The 10,828-nt window shown below is 41.7% G+C and overlaps 3 protein-coding genes and 1 non-coding gene across 4 annotated transcripts; 2 read left to right on the top strand and 2 right to left on the bottom strand.

Annotated features, from left to right (window-relative positions):
* Window positions 1–336: 336 nt before the first annotated feature.
* On the bottom strand, window positions 337–408 carry trnae-uuc (transfer RNA glutamic acid (anticodon UUC)). Its single transcript has one exon. It is a non-coding gene; the product is annotated as a tRNA-Glu (tRNA).
* A 268-nt stretch (window positions 409–676) lies between these two features.
* wbp4 (WW domain binding protein 4) lies at window positions 677–3,705 on the top strand. Its single transcript, XM_068719626.1, has 10 exons — window positions 677–778; window positions 960–1,032; window positions 1,124–1,186; window positions 1,398–1,524; window positions 1,620–1,877; window positions 1,970–2,040; window positions 2,140–2,215; window positions 2,329–2,525; window positions 2,621–2,853; window positions 2,961–3,705. Coding segments are annotated over exons 1-10 (1,305 nt in total). The 5' UTR covers window positions 677–776; the 3' UTR covers window positions 3,166–3,705.
* Window positions 3,706–4,110: 405 nt separating this feature from the next.
* mtrf1 (mitochondrial translational release factor 1) lies at window positions 4,111–6,700 on the bottom strand. Its single transcript, XM_068719625.1, has 9 exons — window positions 6,207–6,700; window positions 5,946–6,043; window positions 5,784–5,865; window positions 5,596–5,703; window positions 5,292–5,464; window positions 5,093–5,210; window positions 4,872–5,008; window positions 4,655–4,753; window positions 4,111–4,465 (listed from the first exon to the last, which is right to left on the bottom strand). Exons 1-9 carry the CDS (start codon window positions 6,601–6,603, stop codon window positions 4,328–4,330), a joined length of 1,350 nt encoding a protein of 449 aa, XP_068575726.1. The 5' UTR covers window positions 6,604–6,700; the 3' UTR covers window positions 4,111–4,327.
* Window positions 6,701–6,822: 122 nt separating this feature from the next.
* On the top strand, window positions 6,823–9,985 carry LOC137879073 (coiled-coil domain-containing protein 122). Its single transcript, XM_068719646.1, has 6 exons — window positions 6,823–7,054; window positions 7,378–7,493; window positions 8,085–8,483; window positions 8,574–8,690; window positions 8,803–8,876; window positions 9,088–9,985. The coding sequence occupies exons 1-6, from the start codon at window positions 7,027–7,029 to the stop codon at window positions 9,182–9,184; spliced, it is 831 nt and encodes a 276-aa protein (XP_068575747.1). The 5' UTR covers window positions 6,823–7,026; the 3' UTR covers window positions 9,185–9,985.
* The last annotated feature ends 843 nt before the right edge of the window (window positions 9,986–10,828 follow it).

The raw sequence follows: 10,828 nt of genomic DNA, 5'->3' as shown, positions 1-10,828 counted from the left end.
TTTTTGTCTAGTTTGATATAGCCCTGGCTCTTCCCTTATTGTTCTTCTATTAATATTCCAGGCATACTGAATCTGTATTATGCTCTTTTGTTCAATGCAAAAAAAAAACGTTTAGATATTAACATTTTCTCACAAGCATTTCAAAAGATACCAAAAATCCAGTGCTGTATATATATTTGGGAGATGGACAATTAACAATCTTGTGTCCAGCTGCTAAGCTCTATGAGTTCATGTTTTGTGAGATAGCTTCCAGTTAAATTAAATCGTCAGCTTTTATATAAATGATATTTGTGTATAATTGAGTCTTTGCCCTAGAAAGTGTTTCTAAAAGTGTAGTTCCCATACCGGGAGTCGAACCCGGGCCGCCTGGGTGAAAACCAGGAATCCTAACCGCTAGACCATATGGGACGGTATACAAGGTTTCAAAGAATAAAAGATAAAAAATAAACGGTACATTATAAACTAGCATAAAACAAGCCGGTAACCAATGTCCTTAAAAACCAAATCTTCTTTTTGCGACACCGTAGCTCTCCATCAGTGTCAAAACTTGTTTTTATTAATTTATGTGCATGTATCAATTCTAATATATAATTTAATAATAATGTGTTTTTTTCAACATCTTATATATCAGCTCGAGGACTCATCTCTACGGCGACTGGCGATGACGCCATCACAAACGGCCATTGTTGTCATTCCTGAAATGTGGGAAGCGTTTGTCTTTTTATTTGGTTCGTTTTAAATACTTCTCGTCGTACTTTAAACCACCAAGGCTTGAAATGTAAGTATTGAGATACAATCAGAAAATGTTTCTGTACGTTTAGTGAGTATTATTATAATAGAATGTTAATTAAAGAAGCATGGGCAAAGATCCAGCTAGTTAGCCGCGTTAGCTGTCCAGGCTAAAGATGATATGATTCATATAGGTTTAGCTAATTAATGATAGTTTTGTGCATTTTCAGGGCTGACTACTGGAAGTCACAACCAAGGAAATTCTGCCAGTACTGCAAGTGCTGGATCGCGGACAATAAGCCTGTGAGTTGGCCGAAAGATGCAGTTCATGTTGCTGAAGACAGTATCCACATATTATGCCAATGTGTCTCCTCGTGTTTGTTTTGCTCTGCAGAGCGTCGAGTTCCACGAAAGAGGGAAGAATCACAAAGAAAATGTGGCTGCAAAGATCTCTGAGGTATTAACATTCATAGGTATTTACTCTTTCTGTTTGTAATCAATGACGGTTCTCAGTGACATACACAGCTGAGAAAAACATGCCCGTGTTGGCACTGTCCTCAGGACTGGCAGGAGAGATAAGGTCCAGACTTTACACTCCGACTCTGAAGCTCTCTTTTTATTGGCTACTAGCCTCCACCACTCGCCTCATGTTATCTTTCTTCCCGCAGATTAAAAAGAAGAGCATGGATAAGGCCAAGCAGGAGGCACGTATGTCGAAAGAGTTTGCGGCAATGGAGGAGGCTGCGCTGAAGGCATATGAGGAAGATCTGAAGAGGATGGAAAGGGAGTCGGCAGGTAATTTTTTGACATTTTATTCAAATATGTAATGTGTTCCTACGCAGGAGGAGCTTCTGCTCTTTCAGAACTAAAAATATATGTTTTTGTATTAGGATTACCAGCCCTGGTAACTACACAGCCACAACCAAAGGCAAAACCTCAGACAAAACCTCAGGTAGGACCTCAGGTAGGACCTCAAGTAGGACCTCAAGCCGGACCTCAGGCAGGACATCAGGCAGGACATCAGGCCAAAAAACAGAAAAAGCAAGAGAAAGCAGGCAGGAAGTCCAGAGGCCAAACACAGGCTCAGGTTTGGGTTGAAGGACGGACAGAAGATGGACACACGTACTATTACAACACAATAACTGGAGGTGAGAATAACTTGAAAACACAACCAACATACATATTTTTATACTTTATGATCAAACTGGCTCGTTATGTTGTCGTTGTATTTTAACGACAGAATCTAAATGGGAAAACCCAGAGGGTTCCCGGGGAGAAAGCCCGGCCTCTGCACAGCCTGGACAGACGGAGGTTAATATTTATTGTGATAGTTTCTGTGCATTTTTAGTATATACATTTTATTTCAAACTCTGTTGGTTGCTTACATGTCAATATTGTGTTTGTCTTTAGAGCTCTTCAGGCTGTCCATGGAAGGAAGCTGTCAGTCCTGATGGTTTTACATATTACTACAACTCAGAGACTGGAGGTGAAATATCTTTTTCATCCCTCTATATTTCATTTAAAAACCTGTTACCACGTCTTCTTTATGGAGATACTGTCTGATAATCACATGCACTTCACATCTTCCTTACCTCACAGAGACCAGCTGGGAGAAGCCAGCAGGCTTTCCTTCAATTGAACCACCTGGAACTGTGCCCAACAAAGAGGGAGAGAGTCCGGAGGAGCCGCCCCCACCAGGAGGAGAGGAGAGGTCCAGCGGGGCCCCGGTACCTCAGGAGCCTGAAGTCCCTGAAGAAGAAAGCCAGCAGTCCAAAGCTCCAAAGATCAGCTTCAGGGTGAGAGGAGGAATTCAACTTCTGCTTGTCAAGATTCTGTGTAAAAAAAGAAAAAAAATCCAGTCGTCACGCTTTTCCTCCTTGTTTGTTTTCAGAAAAGGAAAGCAGAAGCCGAGCCATCAGAGGAGGGAGAAGATGAAACGAGTGATGACGCTCCTAAAGAAGAGGCTGAGGAGATGAAAAAGGAGGAAGAGGTCCAATGCACGATGGCTGAACCTGAAGAGAAGAAAAGGGTAGAGGCGGCACCAGTGAAGAAACAAGCCAGAAGGCCAAAAACTGCCAATCCATATGGGACCTGGGAAGAGATCCAGGAAGAGGAGGATCCATAGTAAGTGTTGATTGATCCAGTGATTGTATATGTAGCCTACAGACCCTGATACACGTGCCAGCAGCTACTGAAGAAGCTCTGACCGTTTCTTTGTCTTCCCGCTGCAGTGCCAACGTGGACCTACAGTTGCCTCAGGTGGAGGGAAGCAGCGCCAGCGCTCCAGCCGAGCTGCCGCCAGAGCCAAAGCCGAAGTTCAGGGAACGCATCATCACGTCCATCGGAGGGGAAAGTGGACCCGCTTCGTTCAGGAAAAACAAGACGCAGAACGGCAAATCCAGGAGCCTCCGACGGAGGGACGACGACGACGACTGACCCAAATACACAAAGACTTCATGCAGCAGAAGACCTTTACACAAACTCTTTCGAGGAACTTTTTTTTTTTTTTTTTTTGACATTTTTCAAGCATATTAAATGTATTGGTCGTGTTTTTCTTTTCTTTACATAAGATGCACACTTTTTTTTTTTTTTTTTTTTTTTAAGCACAAATTGACATGAGAACGAAAAAAAATGCTGTTTCTTCAAAAAAGCTTAATGTTTGTTGTTTCTTATCATAAAGCTGTCTACCACTGGACGCAATCCACATTCTTTGTACTGACGTGTGTCATAATGAAGGTGTGCAACACTCTTCTAGTCTTATCTCATGTATACAATATTGTCATTTCATCCTGTTTTCTGGTAAGGACATATTTACTTATATACAGCAATTCTAATAACGTTTTGTATTTTACATATTTGTATTTTTCTTATCATTGTGGAAACATTACAATATTTGATTGTAAAACTCTCATAAAGCAGCAAGATCAAAGATGGAAACGTGATTTCAATAAATGATGACCGTCCGGATACTGAAAACGTAAATTATGATTTTAAAATGTAACAAAACAATATTAATTATAAGGGGTCAAATGAGTAGAGAAAAAATAGTGGAGGTTGTTGGTCAGCTGGCACACACATGCAGGGTGGGACGTGTTTTTGGTGAGTGTGTGTGTGTATAAAGCTGATAGGTGGTTTCACCCCACCCTGATATGAAGGATATTTACCGAAAATAACAGCCTGTTTACATTCAATGTAAAAAGTCAACTTTACTGTACTTTATGAAAGTTTTAGAAGATATGTGAAGCTTTAAACTTACTATAGCTCAGTTTTAAAACTCATAAAATATGAAATGAGTTTATCCTAAAGCACTTTAAAGTATTAATATGTATTACTCATTTATAAAGCTATTGCGTTATTTAGGGAATTACCATGACACAAATACATTATTCAATGTTTTATTAGAAAAATAAAAACCTTAAGTATGAGTGAACTGCAGTTTGGCTCATATTGCCTCATTTGCACAAGCTTACATTAATATTTAGATTAAATTAATATAAATAAGTACATTTTAGCCCTGGTGTGCAGTCACATTACTGTAAGGAGAATGCATCTACTAAACGACATACTGTATGTTCTGCACACTCGGCTGTAAGTAGTGTCAGTCTGCAGATTGTCCAGACTCCGCTGGTTTCAGACTGCTGCTGCTCTCCACCACCTCCAGAAGAGCCTCCCTCTCTGCATACTCAAGTACATCAGCGATCAGATCATGGAGAGCCTCCCCTCCTCTCATGAACTCCTACACATGGAGCAGAACACATGTGACATTGATTTTAACTCATGAGAAACTGACTAAAAAAGGCAAACAAATAAAGACACGACAGATCAGTTTTGCAAGAAGTTTACTGGTTGAAAATGGCAAACATAAAATGTACAGGTTTCTTGTGACTTAAGCAGAATTTTGGAACACACTCCCTTAATATCCTACCTTAATATCTCTGGTAACATATCCAGTCCTGTGGTCTGTGACACGATCCTGGCTGAAGTTGTAAGTACGAATCCTCTCTGACTGAGAACGTGTCCCCACCTGTAGTAAGACACAGACAGGAAATGAAGACAGTTTAAGAAGACAAGGCTCTGTGAATATTACAAGTTCCCTGTTAAAATAGTGTTGAGTGTGAACTCTTCAAGAGGAGTTCACTCACCTGCTGCTTCCGTGCTGTATGCCTCTGCTCGCTCTCTTTACCCATCATGCTCTGATAGAGCCTGGCCCTCAGCACACGCATGGCAGTGTCTCTGTTTTGCAGCTGAGAGCGAGTCTGCTGACATTCAGCTGTTGTACCTGTTTGAAGGGTGTCTTATGTTTATATGACATGAAAGCATCTCTAGTCTGGAGTGGCCGCAGAACTGTTCTGGCATGTTTTACCAGTGGGAAGATGAACGACGCGAACTGCGCTGTCTGTGGTGTTGACACTTTGGCCCCCGGCACCTCGAGATCTGAATGTGTCGATGCGAAGATCCTTTGGATCAATGTGGACGTCAAACTACGAGCACAACAGAGATATACTTTTAATCGTGCTAATAACACAGACTGACGAAACTGAAAAGCAGAGAGTTAAGTGTACCTCCACTGGCTGAGGCAAGATGATGACAGTCATGGTCCCTGTGTGGATACGCTGCATCCTGGAGGAGAGGCCCACCTCAGGGATCCTTTGCACCCGGTGAGTTCCTCCTTCATGCTTCAGATGTCTGAACACGTTGTCCCCAGCTATTCTCACTGCTGCATGGTGCAGACCACCTGAGAACCACAGTCAAGTTAATAAGGTTGTTCCCAAACTTTCTCCATCAAAATATTCCCTGGTCATGTGCATACGGCTCTGCAAAAGCTCAAAGAATTAATAATAGAGTACAGACACATATGTGACTTACCAAACTCAGCAGGCGTGTAGTTCAGAAGCTCAAAGTCCCAATTCTTGTAAAAGGCAAACCCCTGGTACATGTCAAACACTTCTCTGGTGAACTGCTGACAGATGTCACCTGAAACCACGTGAACAGATATTAAGATGCTGTTATTGATCAGCAGACAGTGAGAAGAAACAGTTTGCATTCTTTCGTACCTCCTGTTGTTCGTCCTGATACAACCTCCAGAAGAATATTACTGGAGTCAAGAGGGTCGGTGGGCACCAGAACTTTGACCAACTGGAGAGAAAGAAGATTCACTCTTTAACTGCCTTATAACACATTTATACATTTATTTGATCATGCTTCTGTGTTCTTACATCTTTCCTTAAGGCCACAATCTTGCAGGAGAAGTGTGCTTCCTCCTCTTTCAACAGCTGGGTCAATTGTTCATCTTCATCTTTGGTACCGGCTGAACCTGCAGTCAGGAGGGAATGCAACTGTGCTTAATAAACACAGGCTGCAATACCTTTATTTCCATGAAACACATTCTTATACAGTTTAAGACCTTAAATTCAAAATGTCAAGACAAATACTAATATTTTCCAGCTTTAACTGACAGAAACAAAACAAATACTTACTATGCAGCAGTGACAGGACTTCCTCGAGGTCTTTCTGGGCTTGTTCAATCCCCTCAAACTCATTTGCCAGAGGCAGCAGCTCTGTGTGTTTCTTCAGAAGCACTTTTCTGTCCGACTCGCTGAGGTATGCGTGCTGTAACTTCCTGCTAATGTCTCTAAACTCCTCCATGAGCTGCTGGAGATACCTCTGAACGGACTCGGTCTTGTACAGGTCCCCCAAATCCCTGTGATAGAGTCGCCGTGGTGCTACTGTGCCCCAGTGTTGCACCTGAGTGATGTAAACATGTTTCAGACCGGTGTGTCCTGTAGGTGTCCTCCATCCTGCTGTTCTTCCTCTGCTGCTGTAAACTACACGGCTACAAAAAGAGCACAGTCGAAAACAGCGATTGACGAGCATTTTAATCCATTTAGAGAGCAACGAGTTCAGAAAAACAAATAACACACGTGTTGTTAAAGTGTTTACAACTGCTGTAAAAGATCACTGCTACTGTAGCTAGCCGTAACCGGATGTAGTTAAATAAACGAGGTCGAGGAAGAGAATGGAACTCTGGGAAATGTAGTGTCATTGTATCGGTAGTTAGGCCCATTGATATAACGTTAATTAACTAACGCTAGCTAATAAGTGGCTTAATTTTTTCAATAAATTGTATTTCATAAGCTCAGTTGCTTAATCATTCAAATATACATGTTATTGTTACATCAATTTGAGGTGCATTTGCTAGCTTAGCGTTTAACGTTAACATTTTAGCTAGTTTTAACTAGCGTATTAACGGTTTAACCGCTTTAACGCTAGCAAACGTAACGGTTAACTGAGGTCAAAATGTCTAACTTTAAAGAGAGTGATGCTGGTAAGATATTCATTATAGTTAGACATGCTTATAGTGATAGAATAAAATAAATAAAATTATGTCTACGGGAGTTTAACCGAGTTTGTGATAGACGATTTAACAATGAATAAATATAGGCTAATCCTGACTAGCATAACCGTGTTAGCCAGTTATTAACTAGCATCATTTTCGCCTTTGATGTGTTTGTTTAACTGGAGCCATTACACCTTTAGCTATGGGTTCATGTAGACCTAACGTCTTGGCTGCCAACAATGCTTTATAATACTTTATAAATGTGATTGCATGAACACTCAGCTGGTTAAACATACGTATGTGTCCCTCAGGAACACAGGAGAAACCTGGGTTTTCATTAACCAAGGCAGTGGAGGATGTCAGCCAACATGGCTTTGCCCAGATCGAGTCCCTGAAAGAGAAACAGAAGACACTCATCTCCCTGCAGGTTCACCTTTACCACAAGATTAATTCATTATCATTAATACTCAAACTAACACTGCTTGTAAACCACATTATTCTGTGTACACATTTCCTATTAGCAGTGGTAGTAACAGTAGAAGTAGTTGGTATTATTGTAGAATTGATGCCCCAAATATGCCGGTTTTACTTAATATATTGCCAATATTGTGGCGGCACAGGGCTGTATTTTTCAGCTGCTTAAAAATGAAGTGACTGTGTGGACAAAAGTCACATGAAACACACACACAACACATGAATCATGCAGGAGTAGTTTAGCAAAAGAGAAGCAAACATTTGTATGGTTTAATGTAATCGTGCGAAAAGTACATTTGGTACAAAATATCTAACTTAATTTGTAGTTTTTGCACTTACAAATAGTTTATTATAAGGAATATTTGCACTTACAAATAGTTTATTCTAAGGAATATGCATCCATGCAATAAAACTGTAAGGAATAGACACGTTGACCTCTCTTTCATCTCATCTACCTGCTTATTTCAAATGCCTTTATATCACAAAAATGTATATTTGCTGAGAAGATACTGATTTGGACATTTTTGCTTTCCTCCTTTTCCAGGCAACTCTTTCAGATGTCGAGAGGAAAGGTGAGATGGCAGAGCAGGACCTGAGATCTAAAGTGAGGGACTTCCTCATGCTGGGGGGCGAGATGGAGCAACTGGAGCGTCAGACTAAAGTCCTGCATGACCGCTATGTAGCCATCAGCAAGGAAAACACAGAACTCCAGATCAGTGTAAGCGAGAAGGAGGAGAGCGCTCGCATGGCACTGGCACGGTTCAACGCTTACCGAAACAAGATGGAGGGTCACAGAGCAGCTGTTTTGCATGCGGCGAGCCAGACGGAGGCCCACAAAGAGCTGGAGGAGAAAAGAGCACTGGTCAGGATGCTGACGCAGAAGAAAGAGGAGCTGAAGGAAGATTTGGAGAATCCAAATGGAAACACGGTGCAAATGGCAAAGGTGGAGTAAACAGAACTGGATGATACTGACTTATATTGAAATTCTAAACTTTACAAATCACGTTAATTCTCACTTTTTTCTTTTCTGTAGAGTGAAAATGATGCTCTGAAGAGGGAGATCTCTGCAAGAAGGGAGACTATCGCTAAGAAGAGAGAGCAAGTGCAGAAAGAGTTTGCGACTCATACTCAGATAAAGAAAGACATAGAGGTGAGGCAAACAGGAATGAACTTAATTCGACATTACTGACATCTATACGAAACCACGAGGAAAGATATCTGGACTGAAGGCCAGGATTATGATTTTGTTTTCGCTCCTTCAGATCCAGAACAGGCGCTATGAAGCCATCGTCAAGCGCCTCCACTGCCAGCTGAGCAGAGCCCAGGCAGTTCACAGGTTAACAAAATATAAATGCAAATATATGATGATACCAACAAGTGCATATGTGTTATTTTGGGAACAAACCACAAGTATTTTGTTGTTTTTAATACATTGAAAGTGGCCCATCTCCCTTTAGTGCCGTTACATTTGTTGTTATTTAGCTATTCAGAGGTAAATTGCTCCACATAATAAACACTGTGTGTGCTTTACTCCTTCACTCGCTCAGGCAAATGTCTGAAGACGTCTACCACATGGAGAGACAGATAGCAGAGCTCAAAGGGCAGCTGGAGTCATCGCAGGACTCAGCGGGCAGCGGTCGGTAAACTGCAGAGTCCCACGTGTATCAACATGGTTTATGATGCCGTTTAATATTAGGATCCATTTGTTATCAGGTTGAATGTAAGCCTGTAGTTCCATTTGTTTTACGAGGAATGTTTGCTGTTACGACAATTGAACAACAGGGGGCAGCAGTGTCCACTAAATGTCTCGCTATCTGTTTCACTTCATCACAAAACCCTCAGTTTGATATTAACAAAACCGTTGTTGCTGGATGTGACCCATTAAATGCACAAGTTTTGTCTGAGAGAGGTATTCAAAATATGTCTCCGTTCTCAGACAGTGTGTCCTTTAACAACAGGACAGCATGCACTTTGTTCTGCTGTTCTGAGACTAAATCAGCAGTGCGTGGGATGGGATTTTAGGTCGGGTGGTGACAGTTAATCGGTTTTGTCCACTCAGTGTCCGCAACAGCGACCCATGCAAAACAGAAGCTGAGTGTCTCCTCTAACTGTCGATGTGATGGTGTTGTTTTGGTACACGCTGTTCCAGCTTCCGCTCCACTGGCTCGCGTGATGGTCTGCGAGGTGACAGTCCCACTGCCTGGCTAACAAGGGCGGGACTGTGCCACTTCAACCAGAACTCAAAACTACCTAAACAATGAAACTCCTTTTTTTAAGAACATTCTTATCATGGCCATTGCTCCACAACCAGGGAGTCTGTTTGAATGTGCGTGAGGTGACGGGCAAATGAGTTTTCATTACCCACTCAGCCACAAATTGTAGTTTGGTGGGCCATTTCCTTCAAGGTGCACTTGGGGAGTCCGTCCAGCCAGTCTGGCTCCCTGCTTCACCGCAGTGCTGCTCTTGTCTGGCTGACCTTATTAGCGTGTCCTCAGCCTGACGGCCCTCCGCTCCGTCCCCGGCCCCCCTCCGCTCAAACTGTCGAAACACAGTATATTACACGCATGAAGTCATGGGCCAATGTGCAGCAAACTGCCCAAAACGTCCTCTTAGAAAGGACAGTCCAGTGTATATAGGAACATACTGCAATGTCACTGGCAGAGAGGTAGAAGCCACTCCGAACAACCTTTTAAAAATACACAACACATGGCTATTTCTATACTATATTTCTGTCTTTATTCTATAATGTGGGCAAAACAACTGTACAAATAAAACACTTATCTGTTGCGACCACAGTAATGATACTTAATTTGTTGTCAAGTGTTGCACAAACAAAACAAGAGGTTTCCACTCTGAGGAGCAGTGAGCTCCTTTATATGAAACTCTAAATAAATGTCATCCAGTCTGAGCTATTTTAGCCTCGCTAATTAGGGAACAAATTTAACATCAGCCCTCTACCACTTGCTGGTTTTATGTATTTGGCTGCGACACATTTTTCTATTCCACTTGGCCGCTAAAATATAGAGGGGGAGTTTAGGGATTTACAAACAAAATGAGCTGATATGACAATTTAGAGTTTATATTTTCCCTGTAAAACTGTCAATTTGAATCAGGTATATCACCCTTAAAGGCCATTTTTACAACTCTAAGAGAACAAAAACTATGACCCATATACTTTGACCATTCACATAACAACAACAAATTAGTTAAAAAATGTATTTTATTCACTTAAAACTGGCCCGCCTCCATACAACAAACATCTCTCTCACCCCGAGTTCACCTTGTGAT

Source organism: Cebidichthys violaceus, unplaced genomic scaffold (genome assembly GCF_023349555.1).
Source record: "Cebidichthys violaceus isolate CVI_PGR_0920_01 unplaced genomic scaffold, fCebVio1.0.p SCAF_24, whole genome shotgun sequence".
Lineage (NCBI taxonomy): Eukaryota > Metazoa > Chordata > Actinopteri > Perciformes > Stichaeidae > Cebidichthys > Cebidichthys violaceus.
This window is presented reverse-complemented; position numbering and strand designations above follow the sequence as displayed.

What these genes read in the sequence shown, in the direction of transcription:
- mtrf1 (XM_068719625.1), bottom strand. Translation starts at nt 6,603, where the DNA reads ATGCTCGTCAATCGCTGTTTTCGACTGTGCTCTTTTTGTAGCCGTGTA. An exon ending in TTGTGGCCTTAAGGAAAGAT is followed by an intron (nt 5,866 to 5,945) that starts GTAAGAACACAG and finishes CTTTCTCTCCAG; the next exon opens with TTGGTCAAAGTTCTGGTGCC. An exon ending in CTACACGCCTGCTGAGTTTG is followed by an intron (nt 5,465 to 5,595) that starts GTAAGTCACATA and finishes TGTGGTTCTCAG; the next exon opens with GTGGTCTGCACCATGCAGCA.
- wbp4 (XM_068719626.1), top strand. An exon ending in GATGGAAAGGGAGTCGGCAG is followed by an intron (nt 1,525 to 1,619) that starts GTAATTTTTTGA and finishes TTTTTGTATTAG; the next exon opens with GATTACCAGCCCTGGTAACT. An exon ending in CTCCAAAGATCAGCTTCAGG is followed by an intron (nt 2,526 to 2,620) that starts GTGAGAGGAGGA and finishes GTTTGTTTTCAG; the next exon opens with AAAAGGAAAGCAGAAGCCGA.
- LOC137879073 (XM_068719646.1), top strand. Translation starts at nt 7,027, where the DNA reads ATGTCTAACTTTAAAGAGAGTGATGCTG. An exon ending in AGACACTCATCTCCCTGCAG is followed by an intron (nt 7,494 to 8,084) that starts GTTCACCTTTAC and finishes CTCCTTTTCCAG; the next exon opens with GCAACTCTTTCAGATGTCGA. An exon ending in AGATAAAGAAAGACATAGAG is followed by an intron (nt 8,691 to 8,802) that starts GTGAGGCAAACA and finishes TCGCTCCTTCAG; the next exon opens with ATCCAGAACAGGCGCTATGA.